The sequence below is a fragment of the Petromyzon marinus genome, chromosome 8 (genome assembly GCF_048934315.1).
Source record: "Petromyzon marinus isolate PM22_M1 ecotype Great Lakes invasive population chromosome 8, UKy_Petmar_22M1.pri1.0, whole genome shotgun sequence".
NCBI lineage: Eukaryota > Metazoa > Chordata > Hyperoartia > Petromyzontiformes > Petromyzontidae > Petromyzon > Petromyzon marinus.
Genome location: NC_133674.1, coordinates 15,929,105 through 15,950,663, shown reverse-complemented (window position 1 = coordinate 15,950,663; position 21,559 = coordinate 15,929,105). Strand labels below are relative to the sequence as shown.

Genomic DNA, 21,559 nt, shown 5'->3' with positions numbered 1-21,559 from the left:
AGATCTATGTGTGTGTATATATATGCAGGGCGCTTCAAAAAATATTTGTACACTTCTGAGAATTTGCTACAATACCACAATGAAGGCGCTCTAGAGATCACCCGGAGAAGATTCCAGGCCACGCGTTGACAATGTTGGTGAACACGTGGGAGACTCTTTTACTTTTTAAAGCTATTAACATTACATTTGCTATCACGTTACAGTGTCTTATTATCCGTTCTTTTTCCATTAAAAACGATAGTCCCATGTAAGTATTAATATTTTTTTAGTTTGTCTTTGTAGTGCACGCTGTGCTACGAACCCGGCTAACCGAGTTCGATCCCCGCTCACATCCAATTCCGGTGACGATTATCTGAACCGGTCATGGGCCTCCCCTAGGTCGACTCAACCTCAAGTGAGTACCTGGTGCGGTGTGTAAACATCGCCATTCGGAAGACAAAGGCGGCCGGACGTGGTTATGGCCACCCACCCCATCGTGTTCTGTGCCGGCCTTCGCTAACAACACTTGCCCCAAAAGTCTGTTAAGGCTATACGGGGGATATTTATCTTTTTCTCTTCACCTCACGAACCTCGATGCACGTGACCGAGTGACCCCCCCCCCCCCACTACTCATCCACGCCCATCATCCTCTGAGCACTGCAGCTCATTAACAAATCAAGGACCACGAGCCGACGTGGTTAGCTGGCTGGGTGAGCTAATTAGCCCTCTAGCTCAATACATTACATAAAACCGTGGGGGTTCAGTGCACAATTAACGACTGGTGACAATTTGCAGAGCCCAACCGTGACTTCAGCCCCCTCCCCCGATTTTAAAAGCCACGAGTCCCGCATCTGCTCCAACCCATAGCGTGCATACGCAAATGCCAGCTGAATGTTTACATCAGGAGTTTGTAGACCACGTGCGTAGTAAGCCACCCAGACCCCCCTTCGGCTGTGTGTGGAGGGGGCCAGGACCTGTATGTATGGTGGAATTCTCTGGCACCCTACCTAGCTAAAAGTGCTCATCGGAGGTGATGGCCGTAGAGCAAAGCGGGCACGTGAACCCGCATGTGCAGACTTTCGTTATCTCCTCGAATGAGTGGTGGGCTTTCTCGGGGTGCTCCACTTCCCCCCACGTGAAGCCAACAAAAAAAATCATTCACGGAATTGGTCAAATGAACCAATGCACCACGATTTCGAATAAAACATAACGTCTTGGGACTCTGTGAGTATTTTCCCATGTAAATAAATAGTATTATTTAGATCCTTTTCTCAATATAATCCTGGACGAATGTCCCCTCCATACCGGGGCAGTCATGGGGGTTGTTTGACCATACTTCACCACAACAGTCAGTGTGAGTTGGTGACGAGTTGGAAAGGCGAGTAGCTGTTCAGGAGCTGTTCCTTGGGTAAATAAAACTCTTTGTTCTCACAAAGTGGAATGGTCAAAATTAACAAATTCAGTGCCATCCTGAAACCTTAATCAAACGTCGAGGCTTGGTAAGGCTTTCGGGGATTACATGAAGTTGACTTGTCTACTCGAAGCGTGTACGAAACAGCGACGTCTGCCTGTTTTGTCTGGTTCCCCATGCCTGCCCTTACCGCATACGCGTATCGTTTCAGCCACCCCCACCCCCCTCATGCCCCCCAATGGTTTGGGAAACACAATCCAGACGCGGCCAGGCTGAATTTTAATGACACATTGTATAACCACCGTGAGCAGAGGAGAATACACCTTCAGTGGAGTCAGACAGGACCGCTCCATTCACGGGGCTGGCAAACGGGATTATGAGTCGAGAGGCCCACGGATATACTGTACGCTGCAAAAAAAGACTTAATTTATTTGTGTGCGCGTGTCTGCGTGTGTCTGTGTGTGTGTGTACGGGGCTGTAGCGGTCAGCGCGCTGCGCTACGAACCCCGGCGGCCCGAGTTCGATTCCCGCTCACGCCCGCCAACACCAGTGACGATTATCTGAACCGGTCATGGGCCTCCCCTAGGTCGACTCAACCTCAAGTGAGTACCTGGTGCGGTGTGTAAACATCGCCATTCGGAAGACAAAGGCGGCCGGGCGTGGTGTTGGCCACCCTCCCCCTCGGCTGCCTTGCCGGTCTTCATAGGTGCTCGCTAACAGCACTTACCCCAATAGTCTGTGCAGGCTATACGGGGGATCTTTGTCCTTTTAAGGGGCTGGCTGCATGTCTGCTCTGGTGTTCCAGGTGGTGCAGATAACTAACTCCAGCCCTGCAGAATGCCGAATATATAACTGACGTTGACAAAAATTTCACGGAATGCGCCCGATCTCCTAAGATTAAAGCAGCGCTGAGCCCAGATAACGCTTGGATGGGCGACCAGCACGCATGTATTATGGGTTGCGGATTCACGGTGTGGACATGGACGTGGGGAGTTTGACAAATGCCATTGCTTTCCTCTAAGTACAGCTACGTAGGTCTACCCTCCACACCTTTTACCCAACCCGTGCTGAAAAGCGGCACGTACGTACGTACGTTGAACTTCTTTCGCCCCCTACGTATCCAACCGTGCTAATATCAGAGGTGCGGCTCGATGGAACCTCGTCAAGTAACTCCCCCCCCCACACACACACGGAGTCGCGGGGAATAGGGTGGGGGGGTAACCACATGAGAACAAAGAGCTGGAAAATGAGGGGTCTCATTAATCCCCTAGATTAACAAAAAGGTCCGTGCGTGTACCGTGCGCACACAGCGATGGGAAGGAGAATTGACCACCGTGGCTATTCACTCACCAACCGCGCCACCGCCCCCCCCCCCCCCCGACTGACTGACAGCTGCACTTTGTGGCGAAGATGAGTGCGGGCCGCGCGCCAGCCACACAGATCACCGCAACTCAATACAGGAGGAGGGGGGCGAGGGGGGGGGCCCGCCCGATCTTCCTCTTCCATGCAACAACCTTTGTCATCTTGCACCACCACCACCACAACCACGCTCATTAGGACACCCAAAACCCGTGCCCCGTTGTCTTTGAAAACCTCTCGGAGAGCGCAAGACGCCCCGGGCTGGGAGGGCGACAGCTCTGTACCGCTCATCCGTAAACACCACTCGGGAAAGGAGTTTATCTCGTCGCTGACGAGTTGACCGCGTTAAAGAGAGAGAGAAAGAGAGAGGGAATCTTTCGCAGAATCTGCGCTCGAGTCAGTACGGCGGTGGAGAAGAGAGAGACGAGAGCGAGGAGAGACAGAGAGAGAGAGAAGCGCTTTCATGTAGGCGAGCGTCGTGAGAAGATGTGGCGTGCGTGGCATGAGGGATCAGGCGGACGACGCTCAAGGAGACACCACATGGAGGAGGCTGTGGGCATCTCCGTGGCAGTGCTGGCGCTGATCGTGGCTCACGGCGCGCTGGGCTGCAGTCCGCAGAGAGCAGGTGGGGTACCCACCACTGCCACCGCTACCACCGCCACCGCTGTACGCCACCACAATATCATCAACTCTATTGGCCTCCGCGTGCGTAATAAGGCGAGAGGTGGGGGGGGGGGCTCATCCTTCCAGCTGTTGGTTATGCTGTGAGCAGCTCGCTAACAGCACTTGCTCCAATAGTCTGTTACTGCTTTACGGGGGAGGGATGGGGTGGGGGGTCTTTGTGGACAGCGGTAGTGAGCGCACTGCGCTACGAACCCCAGCGATCCGAGTTCCATTCCAGCTCGCGTCCAATAACCAGTGGCGAATATTTGAACCGGTCCTAGCCCTCCGCTAGGTCGACTTAGCCTTAAATTAGGACCTGGTGCGGTGTGTAAACATTAGCACTGGGGAGACAAAGGCGGCCGAGGGAGGTGCCGATTAAGAAAGGGCCGTAGACATTGCATGACGCCAGTATCATCATTAGCAGCAGCAGCCATGATCAATCCACCGCTGGATGAAAGCCTTCCCAAAACCATCGCCACGTCTCACGTCCTGCGATACGATACAATCCAGTCGAGCCCGAATACTTTACAGACAAATTCCTGATTTCGTCGCTCCATCTCCGCAGTGCGCGCTGGAGGGGTCAGTCGCCGGCATGCGTTGAGCGAATTATTGTTACGGCGCGCGCACTTTGATGCATGTCGCCTGTCCTCATCACGGCCCGCACAAAATAATGCAGTGGGGGGGGGGGGGGGAGGGGGGGGAGGTTTCCCGGCGTAAATTATCGCAATGTGAATTGAGACGATTTCCTCTGAATGCGTTCGCTCATTGGGGCTTCGCGCTGAGAACCCCAAGGCGAAGCCCCCCCCCCCCCCCCGCGTAAGAGAGGCGCTGCGTGCCCGTGCGCCAATTGCGCGCGCACCCAACCATCAGCATGGACGCAAACCCCGTTCTGGGGTTTCCACCTGCTCCGCATGTGTGTTTTTTTTTGTTATGGGGAGCGGTAGCGTAGCTGTTAGCGTGCTGAGCCACTAACCCCAGCGACCCGAGTTCGATTATCGCTCACGGCCGACACCGGTGACGATTATATGAACCGGTCCTGGGCCTCCCCTAGGTCGACTCAGCCTCAAATGAGTGCCTTGGACGGTGTGTAAAACAATCGCCACTAGGGAGACGAAGGCGGTCGGGCGTAGTGTTGGTCACCCACCCCCTCGTGTGCCGTGCCGGCCTTCATAGATGCTCGCTAACATCACTTGCCCCAACAATCTGTTACAGGCAATACGGGGGATCTTTGTCTTGTGTGCTTTAAAAACCCCCTCCCCACCCTTTTGTCAATCTACTGCTGAATGAAGGAGCTGACGTACGCCGTGCAGGTCGTGGGGATTGTTTGAACCATACTTCACCACGCTGGTTGTCTTGTGGGCAGTTGGTCAAAACGTCGATGTGCATGCACGTGAGTGAGTGCGTGGATGTGGGGAGCGGTTAGCGCTACGCTGCGCCACGAACCCTGGCGACCCGAGTTCGATTCCCGCTCACGGCCACCAACACCAGTGACGATTATCTGAACTGGTGCTGGGCCTCCCCTAGGTCTACTCAGTCTTAAATGAGTACCTGGTGCGGTGTGTAAACATCGTCACTGGGGTAACAAAGGCGGCCGGGCGTGGTGTTGGCCACCCACCCCCTCGTGTGCCGTGCCGGCCTTCATAGGTGCTACTTGCTAACATCACTTGCCCCAACAATCTGTTACAGGCTATATGGGTGATCTTTGTCTTTGTGCGCATAGACGTACAGGACAAGGAAGGATTTTGCTGGTACCGCCCGCTATAGCGCACGGCCGCCTGATTATTTGTATGTACTATATGTATGATGAACTTCTTTCGCACCGTACGTATCCGACCGTGATAATTGGAGGTGCGGGGGAGAGGGAGAACAAATAAACTAAACACAAAAAGCAGTTATTAAGAAATTAGTTTTTAATCTGCTGTTCGCCCATCCATTCACTCTGCACGCTCCACCTGGTTTGTTTGGATTTCGAGCTATGATGAGATTAGGGGGAATGACCGATTCATTATTTGGACATAGGCAGATACAAAAATACTGCATAGTCAATGCCCACGATTATCCAACAAGCAACCTATATGGGTTGTTTTTTGTTATAATGAAGAAACAGGCTGGCGACCTATTGGTCAGAGACACTATTACGCACCAATACAGAGCTTTATAGAGCGTATATGTATATACCGCAGAGAGAGTGTGTGTGTGTGTCTATCGGGTAGAGTGATGGGGCTGTGATTTGGGCCCATACTACGTTGTGAGCCCAACGAACGGAGTTTTCAATTGCCGAGCTGCCATCAAATCGTGGCCCTTAAATGCATAATCGGTTGTGGTGCCCCTGGATTAATCTTATAACTGCCTTTTAAAACGCTCGCATCGTCAATTCCAGCCATCACGAATGCAACACGAATCTCGTGCCACTCTCCCTCGTGTAGACATTGACGTTTGAAGTTCCATTGACGGGGGCCCAGCCCGCGCATGTTTCGATCGACTTGCGTGATTGTATGATTGTATGTGTGTATACGAACCTGGCGAAACGGGTTCGATTCTCGCTCACGGCCAACACCCAGTGACGATTATCTGAACCGGTCCTGGGCCTCCCCTCGGTCGACTCAGCCTCAAATGAGTACCTGGTGCGGTGGATAAAAACATTGCCACTGGGGAGACTAAAGCGGTCGGGCGTGGTGCTGGCCACCCACCCCCTCGTGTACCGTTCCGGCCTTCATAGGTGCTCGCTAGCAGCACTTGCCCCTACAGTCTGTTAAGGCTATACGGGGGATCTTTTTATATTTGTGTGTAAACAACGAACGGAGCGCCGGGTGGCTAAAGCACAGCAAATTGGCACAGTAGGGGGCACAGGTGGTGCATCAGCCAGTCATCTCAGTCATCTTTGTCAGTCGACCCGTGGCACTTGGGTCTGCCCCGTGACCTCCTGACAGCGGGCGTTCGACACTTCACGTGGCCTCAAGGTGCACATGGCCTGGCACAAGCGTCGTGGTGACGTCACCGCCACTTAGCGGCGAATGGCGGCGGTTGTTATTGTTGTGTGTGTGTAAGTGTGTGTGTGTATGGCTTTTGTATGGGGAGCGGTAGTGTAGCGGTTAGCGCACTGCACTTCGAACCTAGCCACCCGGGTTCGATTCCCGCTCACGGCCAACCCCAATGACGATTATTTGAACCGGTCCTGGGCCTCCCCGAGGTCGACTCAGCCTCAAATGAGTACCTGGTGCGGTGTGTAAACATCGTCACTGGGGGGACAAAGGCGTGGTGTTGGCCACCAACCCCCTCGTGTACCATGCCGGCCTTCATAGGTGCTACTCGCTAACAGCACTTGCCCCGACAGTCTGTTACAGGCTACTCTGGTGGATGTTTGTGTGTTGAACTTTTTTCGCGAATCGTGCTAATCGGATGTGCGGGGAATGACACCCCCAGTGCACTGACAGCCACTTTGGGGGAGGGGTTGTGGTGCAGATAGCGACCCCGGTTCAGATTGAAGAGCCTCAATGAGCTGAGATGAATGCAGCGCTGGATATAATAGCAACGAATACATTTTGATAAACGCACGTGGACAAACGCACAACGGGGATGAGATTGAAGTTCATGGCTATGGCACCTTGACAGCGCCCTTGATGTCCCTGAATACACACACGCAGACACACACACAGACACTCACACACAGACACTCACACACACACAGACACACACACGCAGACATACACAGACACACACAGACACTCACACACGCAGACACACGCAGACACACACAGACACTCACACACAACAACAACAACCGCCATTCGCCACTAAGTAGCGGTGACGTCACCACGACGCTTGTGCCAGGCCATGTGCACCTTGAGGCCACGTGAAGTGTCGAACGCCCGCTGGCAGGAGGTCACGGGCAGACCCAAGTGCCATGGGTCGACTGACTGAGATGACTGGCTGATGCACCACCTGTGCCCCCTACTGTGCCAACCTGCTGTGCTTTAGCCACCCGGCACTCCGCTCGTTGTTGTGAGCGTCGCTCCTCCGCCCTCCGTTGTTGTTGGAGGGCGACTGCCTCCAACTGCTCAGTAGCGTCCTTCACGAGCCTCCTCCACAGAGGCCGATCTTGACACCGCTGGTACCAGTCATCGGCAAGTCCACTCAGCTCCACGTCCTCCTGTACCACGTCACTCCATCTCTTCTCTAGCCCGTGCCGCGCCCGTTTAGCCCCCTCGATCCGGTCGAACAAAAGCTGTTTCGGCATGCGGTGGCTGGGCATGCGGGCTACATGACCCAGCCAACGCAGCCTTGCCTGCCGGAGGAGCTCACCGATGGGACCGTGCCCAGATCTTTCAAGGATTTGTGAGCTCCTCACACAATCCAGCTTGGTTAAACCCAGGATGGATCGTAGGCAGGCCAGCCTAAATGTTTCTAACCGGCGAAGATGTTCCATTAGGGGGGTCCACGTTTCGCAAGCGTAGAGAAGGGAGGGGATGACCGTGGCCGAGAAGACCTGAAGCTTAGTGCGGAGCGACAGACCAGGTAGCTTCCACACAGCGTTACGCAACCGATGAAAAGATATTGCCGCTCGACTGATTCGGAGTGAGACCTCTGCTGTTAAACTGGAGCCGGTCATAAGCACACTGCCCAGGTATGGGAAACTCTCCACTCTCTCCACAACTGCCCCATCACCGATTGGGAGTTGTGGGGGTGGAGTGTCCGATGGTACAAAATACCCAGGCAGGTGCTTAGTTTTGGTGGGGCTGATGGTAAGGCCCCATCTCTTAGTACCACGCTCCAGTCTCAGCAGCAGCGTCTCCAACTCCTCCTCTGAATGAGTAGCTATTTCCAAATCATCGGCATATATAACGTGGTTGAGCAATAGGGAGCCATCCCTTGACCGCACCCGGGCATCGATCAGCCTCCCATTATATCTGTACCATATGGAGATTCCCCCAGTACAGCAATTGAAGGCTTCACGAACTACGTGGTCAAAATAGATGTTAAATAATGTGGGAGCCAGAGGACATCCCTGTCGCACCCCAAGGTGTACAGGGAATGGCTCTGACTCCCGGCCACGTAGTTTTACCCGGGCCCGCTCACCATCATGAAGGTCCTTAATGATCGTGAGCAGAGGGTCAGGTACTCCAAAAGCACGAAGAACAACCCAGAGCCCAGGCCTACTGATGGTATCATAGGCCTTGACCAGGTCAATCAAGCAGAGATGTAGGTCTTGCTGGAATTCCCTACACCTCTGCTGTAGCAGACGGACAGAAAATATGGCATCTGTGCAGGACCGCCCTTTCCTGAAACCGCATTGGGGCTCCGCAAGCCTCTCCTCAGCGTGCCTTTCCCGGCACACTGAGGAGTGAGATGCCCCTGTAGTTGTTACAGTCTGTGTGGCCCCCCTTCTTAAAGAGGGGGACCACCAGGGCATCCTTCCAATCCTGCGGAACCCGTCCAGTGGTCCAGACTGTTGTTATGATGTCATATAGGGCAGTCTGTGCACAAACGCCACCCTCCCTCAGCATTTCGCTTGGGAGATCATCTCTGCCCGTTGCCTTTCCTGGTCTCAGACTCTGGATCGCCTTCAGTACTTCCTCAACAGATGGCACCTCAGCCAGCCACTCACAGGGGGTGACTTCTTCCAATATCTGAGGCACCGCAGCCTCAGCAGGGTCATCCTCACTTTGTGCCACGATGTTTTCCTGGCTGAGGGATTTTCCCTCCCCCAGGACCTCACAGAAATGCTCAGCAAATCTGCAAACCTGTTCCGCAGACACACACACAGACACTCACACACAGACACTCACACACAGACACTCACACACAGACACACACAGGCAGACACACACAGGCACACACACAGACACTCTCACACAGACACTCACACACGCAGACACACACACAGACACTCAAAGATCCCCCATATAGCCTTAACAGACTGTAGGGGCAAGTGCTGTTAGCGAGCACACAGACACACACGCAGACACACACAGATACACACACAGACACTCACACGCAGACACTCACACACAGACACTCACACACAGACACGCAGACACACACACAGACACACACACAGACACTCACACACAGACACACACACACAGACACACACAGACACACGCAGACACACACAGACACACACACATACACTCACACACACAGACACACACACACGCAGACACACACAGAAACACACACAGGCACTCACACACACACACGCAGACACACACAGACGAATATCCCCCCGGCACACGAGGAGGTGGGTGGCCAACACCACGCCCGGCCGCCTTTATCTCCCCCAGTGGAGACAAAGGTGCCCAGGACCGCTTTGGGTAATCGTCACCGGTGTTGGTGGCCGTGAGCGTGGAACCGAACTCGGGTCGCTGGGTTCGTAGCGCAGCGTAGCGCTAACCGCTGCGCCACCACTCCGCGTTACCCAAGATTCCAGCGGGCCTTGTGTTTGTTGTGGTTAATTTAATGAAATGGACACGCGCGCCGGTAAGGCGCGCTACACTGGAACACGCGTTCACGAGATAGCGCGAGGTGTCAGAGGGGGTGGGGAGTGGGGCTGGACTTGGGGTATGGGGGATACTCATTCACACACCCGCTCACCCAGTCATCTAGAGGCAGACCGAAATTTAATTTCTGGTTTTGGCCGAAAACGAAACCAGACCGAAAGTAAAAAAAATACTTTCGGCCGAAACCGAAACTATGCCGAAAGAGGCCATTTGCCAACTTTCGGCTCCGAAACCGAATTTCGGTCGGCCTCTACAGTCATCCACACACTCCTTCACAAATTCAGCCTGTCACAGACTGTCGTGGCAAGTGCTGTTAGCGAGCACCTATGAAGGCCGGCACAGCACACGAGGGGGGGGGGGTGTCAGGACCATGCACGGGAATCGAACTGGGTTCGCCGGGGATCGCGTTAATCGCTACACACGCGCACACTCTCACCTCCTTGCACGCACTCCTCAGATCATCCACTCGCACACGCTTCATCATCCACTCACCTTGTCACTCAACTCACTCAGTCCCTCCTTCACTCAATTATATCCTGGTGACTCATACTCACTCACGCATTCACCCACCATCTAACCCACTCGCCCATTCAATCTCTCACCCACTCCACGCCTTCACCCGCTCACCCTCTCATCCACTCACTCGCCATCTCACCCTTTCAGCCGCTGTCCCCCGTCACTCACCCGATCACCCTGTCGTCCACTCACCCTGTCACCCACTCACCTCGTCTCTGACCCTTTCACCCACTCGCGCGGTGACTCGGAGCGGTAGATGCGGGTGGGGTCAGTGGAAAGAACCACACGGCGTGGCGCTTGGCTGCTCTGCTCATCACTAATTCACCCCATGTCTCGGGTGTAAAGCCTCCAACGCTGCGTTTTTTCCAGCGTCGGGGATTTGTTTGCCGTGTTTTATTAAACCCCCCCCCCCCCCACCCCTCTGCTGCTGTCGATCCCTCCCGGCTTTAAACACAGATAACGTCGTTCGTGACACGACTTGGACGGAGGTGCAGCGGCGTTAGCTTGGAGTGCGCAGGCGGTGCAACTGCACCGGGTCCCACGGGCTGAAGGGGCTCTGCAGGCGCCGGAATTTTAGAGGGGCTCACCCCCCCCCCCCAATTTAACTAATTGTACCAGGACCCCTGCCAGCCACCGACGCCACTTGTATGCATGTAGTATGGTAAATTTCTTTCGCGCCGTACGTAGCCAACCGTGCTAATCGGAGGTGCAATCAACCCCCATTTGGCGGATTCAGAGGACGCTTCGGTTTTTACAGAGTGAACGGGCTGGTAAATCGATAGCAGGCGTTCTCTCGGCTTTAGCGTCATACTCCTCGGTTATTGAATATCGGACTTCGTGTTTGAGTTGACCACCCTTCAAAATATCAAGGTGAAAACTTGTTTAGGTATAGGTTCAAACAAATATATAGTCATCAACTGTTCCGAAATGTTGGACGACCCGAAATTAATGAGTTTGTACGATATTTTAGTCGATTATCGTCATAGATGGTGTGCAAATCTTAAGTTTACCCACCCTTTCCGAACATCATTAAAAATGGTGTAATGTACTCATGAATTAGCTGTGTAAAACTTTATATATGGGTTTCGAAAGATATATATACACAGGTGGGAATTCGTGGATGTAGGGTGTGTGGGTATTCAGTCAGAAAATGTATCAGGCAGGTAAATGCCACCCTATATTAACGATCTCTAATTGTAGGTGTACGTATGGTACGGTACTAAGTTTAGGGGTTCCAGTGTGCCAAAAAGTGGAATCTTTCATTCAGTTTTGCTCTTAAGTTTAGGTAATGAAGGTAATACAAATATAAATGTGCGCTGTTATATTCCCGTTTTTAAAATTATAATAATGGGTTCATTTTCTTCGTTCTTTCGGTAAAGTCACGTAGAATGAGAATAAAATAATAAATTGATAAAATAAGACAATAACATTCTCACGACGTTTCGGCCACAACACAAGTAGCCTTCTTCGGGTGAAGGAACAGAACTGTCGGGACGACAGCGCTTCAATGAAATATCGAATTATAATAATGGGGTTTATTGATCAATTAAACGACGCGCGTGTGCCGTGACCCATCACACTTTGCAGTTGATGATGCATCGCAACTGATAACGCGTGCCCTCTACCGGCCACAGGCAGGATCAGGTCCATGTCAAGAGTCACGTTTCAGAGAACATTCATTCACACATCTTAAGCCTGTGGACAAGTCTTCCGGAAAGGGCACGCTCTCATCAGGTCTCGTAATCAGATCTCAGGCGGAGGGCCGAGTGGGTGAGCTAAGGGGGGCTGGAGTGGGTGAGTTAAGGGGGGCTGGAGTGGGTGAGTTAAGGGGGGCTGGAGTGAGTGAGCTAAGGGGGGCTGGAGTGGGTGAGTTAAGGGGGGCTGGAGTGGGTGAGTTAAGGGGGGCTGGAGTGGGTGAGCTAAGGGGGGCTGGAGTGGGTGACCACAGTGTCTTATCCAGCTGTTAGGGGCCGTCCATAAATGACGTCACACGATTTTTCACGATTTTTGACCCCCCCCCTCGTCACACGGCGTCACAGAAAGTCAGACCCCCCCCTCAAATATGACGTCACAACGCTCTGCCCCCCCCAAAAAAATATATATATAAAACATGCTTCAAATCGCTTTAAACTATTCTCATTAATTAAGTAGAACGTGTTGTCTATATTCATTTAAAGTTGCGCATTCTGATGTGACGTCACATTTCTCAAAGCCCCCCCCCCCTCGTCACACACCGTCACAAATGTCTGACCCCCCCCCCCCAGGTGCGTGACGTCATTTATGGACGGCCCCTTATGGGCTGCGGTGCTGCTACTCTTTCAGCAGCATCGGTGCAGTGAAATCCACTGTTCGTGCTCTACGTTAATAAATAGACGACTGCTACTCACCTGATCGGCGCGGTGAAATAAACCCCCAATGTCTGCACGAGTCCAGCAGCGGTTTGTCAAAAGGGCTGTGCTGTCCTTGTGCTGCAAAATAAACGATTCTGTTTGGCGTCTGAAATTTGTTTAAATGTCGTCTCTGATGTAGGCCAATCAGTTTCAAAGACAACGCGTACATATACTGTCAGAGCATGAGAAGAGGTTTTCCCCTTTTTTCTGGCAACAAAACAGCTGTGTTAAGATGTTAAAACACCGAACTGAAACCTTTTACAAGGAATCACGTCTGCATTAACCACAATACTTGTGGTCAGAATGCAAACAAAAAAAGTACTCTGATAATATGATGCGTTGTCTTTGAAACTGATTGGTCCACACCAGAGACAGCTTTCTTTTGAGCCTCGTCTCAAAACGAGGTTAGACCAGAGGACGCCAATCTCAAGAGAAGTGTGTCAAGTCGTCATTTCACACGTATTCTGGGTTTAAACCTGCACCCTACCTACACCCAACCTCCCCGCGTTGCAGACTACGTCTGGGTGTCGTGCTTCCCGAACACCATCACGGCGACCGTGCTCGAGTGCCCCTTCGGCTGGACGCTCGAGACGCTGCTGCTGGGCGGAGTTTGCGTCAACGGGGTCAGCAACCAGGGCTTCTACAAGTTCGTCATCCCCGACCTGACCCCCAGCGACTTCAGCTACTGCGGCACCCAGACGCAGGTCCACCCCCGCACGCTCGGCCCACTCCGCTCACTGGTCAGGGCCAGTAGCCTGACTTAGCGGGGGGGCAGGGGGGTGCCTTGACCCCCCCCCGCCGCCCGCCCCTCCCCCTTGCCCCTCCCCCCTGGTGGCCAGAGCTACGAGTTGGGGGGCCCCTCTTGACAACCACCGTAAGATGTTTTCAACAACTTGTTTAAAAGAGCAATAATTTATTTGTATGAAAATGCTTTCATTTAAGTTGCATGTTTTTATTGTTACTTAAATAGAGCAGTAAAGTAATATTGCAAAGAGGTACGAAATGCAGCCATGGTGGCTGCATTTTGCGAAGACAAAGCACCCCTACAGGAGGCCGCGATATACAATAGCCTAGGTACGACCGTGCGAGACAAATAAAATATTGGGGGGCACCACCTGACCGATTGCCGCACCTCCTGAGCTGATAATGTACTAACTACGTCACTGGTCAGGGCAGAAACTAATTGGCAGCCGAGGAACGCTGGGAATCTATTGGTTTGATAGGGTAAGGGAACTTGGAAGTGCAGCTTAGAACGTGACAAAAAAAGCGTTGCAGGCGAAATATGTTTGTTGATGGGTGGAGCGTCAATGGAGGATGGAGGCGGGCAGGTTACATAGACATGTGTTCATTGGCGTGGTATCCCAGAGGTCAGTGATTGAGGGGGATGCCTAACAAAGAGAACGGAAACTAAAATAACAAAATAGGCATTCTTTTCTAACTGGGTAAAACAAACTCAATATTTCAATAGACGCGACGCACGTGTGTACGAGACGGTTGTCCTTCATAAACAACGTCACGACGCAGCCGCACGCGGCTCCAGAGCCGAAGTTTGCCGACCCCCTGGCCTAACCTAAGCTCACGTCACACGGTGGGAGACCGTCAGAGGAGACGTTGAAACCCAGGTGTCGACTGAGGGATCTGTCAGAAGGAAGGGAGGGATTGCCACCGCGACCTTCTGTCATACGTTCCAATTCATTTCGCTCCGTGTTGTCTCACGAGGCGTGCTCGTGTGCTCCCGCTCAGCTGGTGAACCAGCACGGCACGCCGACCTACGTCTTCACGAACTGGATCACCTCCAGAGACCAGGGTGCTGGCGTGCGCTTCCAGCCCGTCAACTACACATTCAGCTGCAGCTACAAGGCTCGCTACACCATGGAGACGGCCGCCTTCGACCAGAGGCAAGGAATGTCCCCACGTCCGGCCCGTGGCTGGTCACGCAGCCACTGCGCTGGTTACGCCGCGGTGGCGAGATGTTAACTTTTCTCTGGGGCCTCCGTTTTGTCCCTCCACGTTTAGAATCGACGCACGTTTAAGAGTATTTGGCTGCGATTCATTTCCACGTGATAAGCCACTTAATGGACCTATCGATTTTGATAAAGAGCAATATAGCTCAGTGGGCCTCACCTGGTGAAATACAAAAAAAAGTTAGTATGTCCATGCCGTGCTCTCTGAGACGAGAATGCGAATGTGTAGAAATGTTTTCAAATAATAATGAACACTCCTTTGTCAGGCTGTCGCTGGTTGAAAGCCCTCCTCGTGCCGCGTCGGTCGTGGGGGATTCTTTGACCATTCTCCGCCGCACCAGTCAGTGCTGGTTGATGAAGGAGGGCGACGGGATTGAGACTGGCTCAGATATCACTCTCCACCGATGTGAGCTACGAATAACAATTCAGGTTCGCGGGATATCGTAGCGCAATGTTGCGAACCACTGCGCCACCAATCCACCTGGACAGTGTGAAGCGTAATGTAGAGATATTTCAATGACGATGATGACGCTGAGGTCTGCGCCTTAGTAGATTGGCGCAGTGGGGCCAACTCTTGCTGGCACGTTGGAGGACCAGTGTGTGACATGGACACGTGGACTCAGAAACACTACGTTCAGCTGTCTGCATGGACCCAGAACGACATTTTATTTCAGTTTATGTTTAAATTTTAATTGCCTGTTAACTCTAACCATTAGTGCAGGTTGGTTGTATGTATGTTGAACATCTTTCGCACCGTATGTAGCCAACCGTGCTAATAGGAGGTGCGGGGGAGGACAACAAACTGAACACAAAAAGCAGTTCTAAAGAAATTAGTTTTCAATCTAGATGATTTAAAAGTGCATAGCTCCAGTGGCTTCCTAATAATATCTGAAGGAAGAGCGTTCCAGACGGCCGCGGAAGTGCATCTGAAAATGCACGATCCAGTGACCGTCTCTGTTCGATGGTTAGCAACCAAAAGCCGCTGTGAGGATGACCGTGAGAGTTCGCGTGATGGTTTATGCTCCTTGACGAGATCAGCGAGGTATTGTTAATATGTGGCTTATATGTGGCTACCGGGACGCCAATGCAGTTCGGTTGACACGGGCCCTGGAACAAGGAATAACATGGGTGGCCCTCTGTTCAATTCCATAATATTGAACTCAAGGATCTGGGCTCCTTCTGGCCCGTGGGTCACGGCGCAGTTGCACCGCCTGCGCACTTTGATGAGCCATGCCACCGACTGTAACCCATCCTCACACTGCCACGCGATCCTCTGCCGTTTGCAGCGTTGCCACAATATTCGTCAAGAACGGCAGCTGGGGATCCTTTGAGAGTCAGCTGTCTATGAACATCTTTTCTGTGAGTGTCTGCACGTGCACACATACTCTGGCAGCCTTTATGGTATAGGGGCACCACGGTGGCGATAAGTTGTCTCCCTCTCCTGGTACACAGGAGGTCGTGGGTTCAAACCCGACCTTGACGCCTGCATATTTGGAGTTTGCGTGTCCTCCCCTTGATCGCGTGGATTTTTCTCCGGGAATTCCAGTTTTCCCCTCCACGTTTAGAATCAACATCACGCGTTTAGCGTATTTGGCTGCTATATATTTCCACCCGATGATAAGCCCACTTCGTTGAGCTGTCGTTTGTGGCCAGGTTGCTTTCCGATAAAGAACTATGAAGCTCAGTGGGCCTTACCTGGTAAAATATTAAAACAAATTTAGAGCCCCAAATTTTTTTTTATACATTCTCCAAAAACCGTGGATATGGGCCCTATAATGGGACGTTGGGCCGGTACATCTGTCCACTGTGATAATGGGGTTCCACTGCAAATGTATTATTCAGGCCATTGAACAAGTTACTGCGACATACCAATTGCTTCCGATATTTGTCTTACCATAAAGTCTGCCACACCACACGTTTATACTGCGTTCGTACAACACGATGGATTGTTTCACGTAGAATATTCACAAACTACTTCGTTGTGTGTGAAGTTTAAAATCACTCTCTAGTTAGAACCTCGATTATCTGATTGCAAACTTAGATTCCTTGTCGGTTAACGAGACGCGTGCACTCCACGTGGTGCCTGCTGAGTGTTTACGAAATTCTGCACCGTGGAGTGAACACCGTCGCTCACATTTCGTTTATTTTTCTCCTCTTTCCTTCTTTTTTCCACTCTCTTTTTCCTTAAGGGTCCTACGGATAACGGACGCGTTCGGATAATCGAGGTTCGGAAAACTTTGACGTTGTGACCGCGAATTTTGAGGCCAATGCATGAGGCTGCGGTGGCTATCGTGTTTTGTGGTTCCCTGCATCGTTTTGATTGTTGGGTTAATGAAGCCCCTTTTAAATTAAGAATGGAAATGTATTGTTATTTTGTAAGGGCACTGACGATAATGAATTGAGGTGTGCTGTCAATTGAGTCGCTCATTTGCATGGTTTGCGTGTGTACCGCATTTCAAACAATGACGTGACCGTTTGTCTTTAGCACCAGAAGGTAAAACGCTTAAAATGTTACAGTAGAAATAAGATCGCATTTCTATATCTTAAAGAAACGGTCCTTTAACATCTTGCAGTTCAGCACGTCAGTTCACCAGCGTTCACCAGCATTGGTTCAAGCAAGCTTGACTCTGCTGATGATCCACTCGCATTCGCTTGCACTGAACCAATGCTGCTGAAGTCATTCGCTCTCAGAAGGCCGTGTGGCCCGATGGGCTATGTACATTATACTTGTTTTAGTTTTACGTGGAGAGACAAGACGTATGGAGGAGGCGCGTTGTCTTCTTATTTCCTTTCTAACGTCTTTATTACTTTCTTGCACTCCGTAAGATAGCCCCAGTAGCGTATTTTCACGAGCGTGTCATTTCCAGCAAAAATAACACAGCCACGTGAATGAAAAAAGTATCGTGGCACGAGAATGAAGGCTTCGGTTTGCATGCGTGTATGCGTGTGTGTGTGTATGCATGTGTGTGTGTCTGCGTGTGTGTGTGTGTATGCATGTGTGTGTGTATGCATGTGTGTGTGTCTGCGTGTGTGTGTGCGTGTGTGGGCACAGAACTCCAAGTTCTCAGTGCTGAAACCGGCTCCGTTCATCGTCGACGCCACGGACATCGGCTCCATCGTCTTCATCGGCATCGAAGCCAAAGGGCTGAGCCGCCGGTGCGGGAAGCCCTCGCTGGCCCTAGGCAGCAGCCTCCTCCTCGCACGGCCAAGCCGAGCCTCTTACCTCCTCCCGGTCGCTCTGCTGAGATGTGGCTCCCCCATCCCCTCCCCACCCGTCCCCACCGAGGCCACAGATGAACTCACGCACGGGGAGGGAAGGTTGCCTCCTGTGTTGAATACCAACGCGTGAGAGGAGCCCCTAGGCCGATTCGCCAACAGGGGGAGCGGTGGTGATGGTTGGCCTCTGTGTCTTGGGGGCCGTCCATAAATGACGTAACGCACCTGGGGGGGGGGGGGGTCAGACATCTGTGACGATGTGTGACGAGGGGGGGGGTAGAAATGTGACGTCACATCAAAATGCGCAACTTTAAATAAATATAGACACGTTCTACTTTTAATTAAATAGACTTTTTAAAATAAATGTTTTCTCCTTCAACATCAGAGTGCAGCGCCACATTAAATACCCACTACAATGACAATAGTTTAAAACGATTTGAAGAATTTTTTTTTGGGGGGGGGGCAGAGCTTTGTGACGTCATATTTGGGGGGGGTCTGACTTTTTGTGACGTCGTGTGACGAAGGGGGGGGTCAAAAATTGTCAAAAATCGCGTGACGTCATTTATGGACGGCCCCTTGGCACTACCGTGGCAGGGGCGGGGTGAGGCGAGGTGGGGCGGCCAGGGGCTCCTGATAGGGGTATACCGTGGCCGACTGCGTAGCTGCAATGGAGCGTTCTTCGTTGCAAGGATCGTGGGGCCACGGGCGGCCCCTGGTGGCCTTTTGTGTGGCCCCCGATAATGCACGAAGAGTGAAACCCCCCCCCCCCAACCCCCCCCCCCATCATTGTGCCTTCATGCCCAGCAATGGTTTCAAATGAGCGGCGGCCCTCGCACACTGACGATGTCTTATCGGCGAAAGTGGCGCCCACCGTGGATAACGAGTGAAGGACGCTGCCGGGATGGGCTCGAAGCGAGCAGTGGCTGCTGGTGGCTTTAAACAATTTCGGTGGGGCGGTGCAGGCAGCCGCAACACCAATGTGGGAGAGAGGGAGGGGGGGTGGAGGGGGGGGGTGCTTCCTCCAACTTGTCTCTTTATTTTGTTGCCTCTCTTGGCTCTCCGCGTCCATGTTGACGTTTGTGTCTCCTCCGCTGCCCCGTACATTGTCGTCATCAATAGTGCATTGTGGGCACCCCTGATCAGCCACTACGATCGCCCCCCACCCCGCCCGTGGTCCTGACAAGGGGATGTGTCTTTGGCAGATTTAAGATCGTGATCTCAAAGTGCTGGGCCACCCCTTCCACCAACAGCAACGGCAGCATGGGCCTGTCGCTCATTCACGCAGAGTGAGTCGCAAGCTGCGTCCTCACCACTTGGGGCGTCTTCAAGAGGCCCTCTGACACGTGGCGAGACGTTAATCTACCTCTCCTCGTGTACAGGAGGTCGCGGGTTCGATCCCGACCCTGACGCATGTGTATTTGGAGCTTGCGGTGTCTCTTTCCACGTGGTCGTGTTAATTTTTCCACGGGTCCTCCGGTTTTTCCCCCCGCCGCGTTTAGAAACGTGCGTTTAGAGTATTTGGCTGCTACTATAAATTCCCACTTGTGATATCGGCCACTTCGATGGGCTATCACGTGTGGGCTGGTCGCCTCTGTAAAAGAGTTCATAGCTCAGTGGGCTTTACCTGGTATAATAAAATAGTTTAGTGTCGTTCAAGAAACATGTCCGTTGAGAGGTTATTTATGATTTTTTATTCGTCATGAATGTTTCAATAATTTAAAAGAACCCCATCATCATTTGTTCGAACTCACGGGAGTGGTGGGGGGGGGGTAACGTGTTTACGTGTCGAAGTTGCGTAACTTCACGTGAAAAAAACACGGTCATTCTCGGCGGCTCTTCAAAAAATGCGTACACCCCGTAAACCATAAGTCTTCTCCTGCACACAGATGTCCCAGCGATAACACCGTGGTGATCTTCGAGAACGGACACTCGCAGAAGTCGACGTTCCAGTTCCGCTCGTTCCGCTTCCGCGACGTGAGCGGCACGTCGCGCGTGTGGCTGCACTGCGAGGTGCGGCTCTGCGACAGCCACCGTGCCACGTGCTCCAAGGCAAGGCCCACCGGCGACACGAGGGCCTCATCGCGGCCCCGGGGGCCAACGACATCTCCTGCTCCGCGCGCCAACCGCTGTCACGTCAACCAGTGACACGTCAACGCCTGTTGCGCCAACCGCTATGCGCCAACCCCTGTCGTTCATACCACTGTAGCGTCAACCAGTGTCACGCCGACCCCTGTCGCTCCGAGTGTCACGCCGACCCCTGTCGCTCCCACCGCTGTCGCGCCAAACGCTTGGGGCGACCAGTGCCACGCCAACCATCGTTGGCGGCAGACCGACCCAATCTGTGAACGCGTGCAATTGTGTTCATTTCGACAATGCCCAAAAGCGAGAGGGCGTGAGGTCACCGATTTGCGGAGCAGGTGGCAGAATGACCCGGCCGTGACATTTCAGTCCACCACGTGTTCTGCTCCTGGCAAAACTTACTTCCTCGTTTTAGGCATACAGTAGTTATTTACTTTCCTTATATTATATATTTTTGGCACCACTCCCCCTCTCAAAGAATGCTTTCACATGCCGCCTCTGGGGGATAAGTAGCATTCTACTGCTTTCGGTGGAAAACAATTTTACATCTTAAGCTGCGGTCACTGAATCCGCCTTGACTGCATATCTACACGCAGCCGTAAATCACAAAGGTTGTTTTTTCTTTTTCGACAGTATTTTTTTTTACTTCTTGGCGGTCGCAGTGCTCGGTGGACTCGCGCGTTGCTATGCTTGTTACGCAGACGTCGAAGTATAAATGTGGCCACCGCAGATAGTCGACCGGCGTGTCTCGCGTGGCTGGGTAAAGTGTGGGTTCTCCCATCCCATCCAAAAAGGTTTGGCTGAGCGTGGAAGAGTAGGCCAAATATACCGTCTAAGAGCAAGGGGTGGCCAAGAGCCAAAAAGTACCCATGCGTTCTGTAAAGAGCCAAGTATATATGTGGTGTGCTGGATTAAGCTAGTGCGGGCCCTTAAGCATTTGTTATAAAGGGGCCCTAAATATAAAAAAAACACGAAAATATTAAAACACACATTTTTAACTTGCATTGAAAAGTTATTACATTGCTTCAATTGCTATAATCCAGATAATACGACAAATCGCTAACCTTAAACACTCAATCGTTCATAAACGTTGAAGACAGTATAGTACTATAGTAATATAGCAAGTGCAGAATCACTGAACCGGCATTTATAGCTTGAAAGCATTTAGCGCGGGCCCTTGAAAGTGCGGAGCCCATAGCATATGTAGCTACTTTTGCTACTAGGATAATCCGGCACTGTATATATGTATATGTGTAGATGTATATTGACAGTTTTCAGCACAGCACGGGAGACATTCGTTATTATCTGCTACTGTGATAGTGCGTTCTACGTTACGCCCCTTCGACAGAGCCGCATGTGGTAGATTAAAAAGCCGCATGCGGCTCGCGAGATGCCAATTCGGCCGCTACTCGATCTCTCTAGAGCTGCCTCTCGTGGAGGATCTTCTGGCAACAGTGGCGTGGCCGAGCAATTGCAGGGCTG

At 52.2% G+C, this 21,559-nt stretch overlaps 1 protein-coding gene across 1 annotated transcript; it reads left to right on the top strand.

The window, feature by feature from the left end:
* Positions 1-2,193: 2,193 nt before the first annotated feature.
* TECTB (tectorin beta) lies at positions 2,194-20,143 on the top strand. Its single transcript, XM_076065506.1, has 8 exons — positions 2,194-3,374; positions 13,332-13,522; positions 14,562-14,716; positions 16,069-16,141; positions 16,972-17,007; positions 17,835-17,938; positions 19,201-19,284; positions 19,885-20,143. Exons 1-8 carry the CDS (start codon positions 3,236-3,238, stop codon positions 20,141-20,143), a joined length of 1,041 nt encoding a protein of 346 aa, XP_075921621.1. The 5' UTR covers positions 2,194-3,235.
* Positions 20,144-21,559: the final 1,416 nt, after the last annotated feature.

Excerpts from the sequence above, each read along its gene's own strand:
- TECTB (XM_076065506.1), top strand. The coding sequence starts at position 3,236 with ATGTGGCGTGCGTGGCATGAGGGATCAGGCGGACGACGCTCAAGGAGA. Across the intron at positions 3,375-13,331 it reads CTGCAGTCCGCAGAGAGCAG|ACTACGTCTGGGTGTCGTGC; the intron begins GTGGGGTACCCA and ends CCCGCGTTGCAG. Across the intron at positions 17,939-19,200 it reads GCCAAAGGGCTGAGCCGCCG|ATTTAAGATCGTGATCTCAA; the intron begins GTGCGGGAAGCC and ends TGTCTTTGGCAG.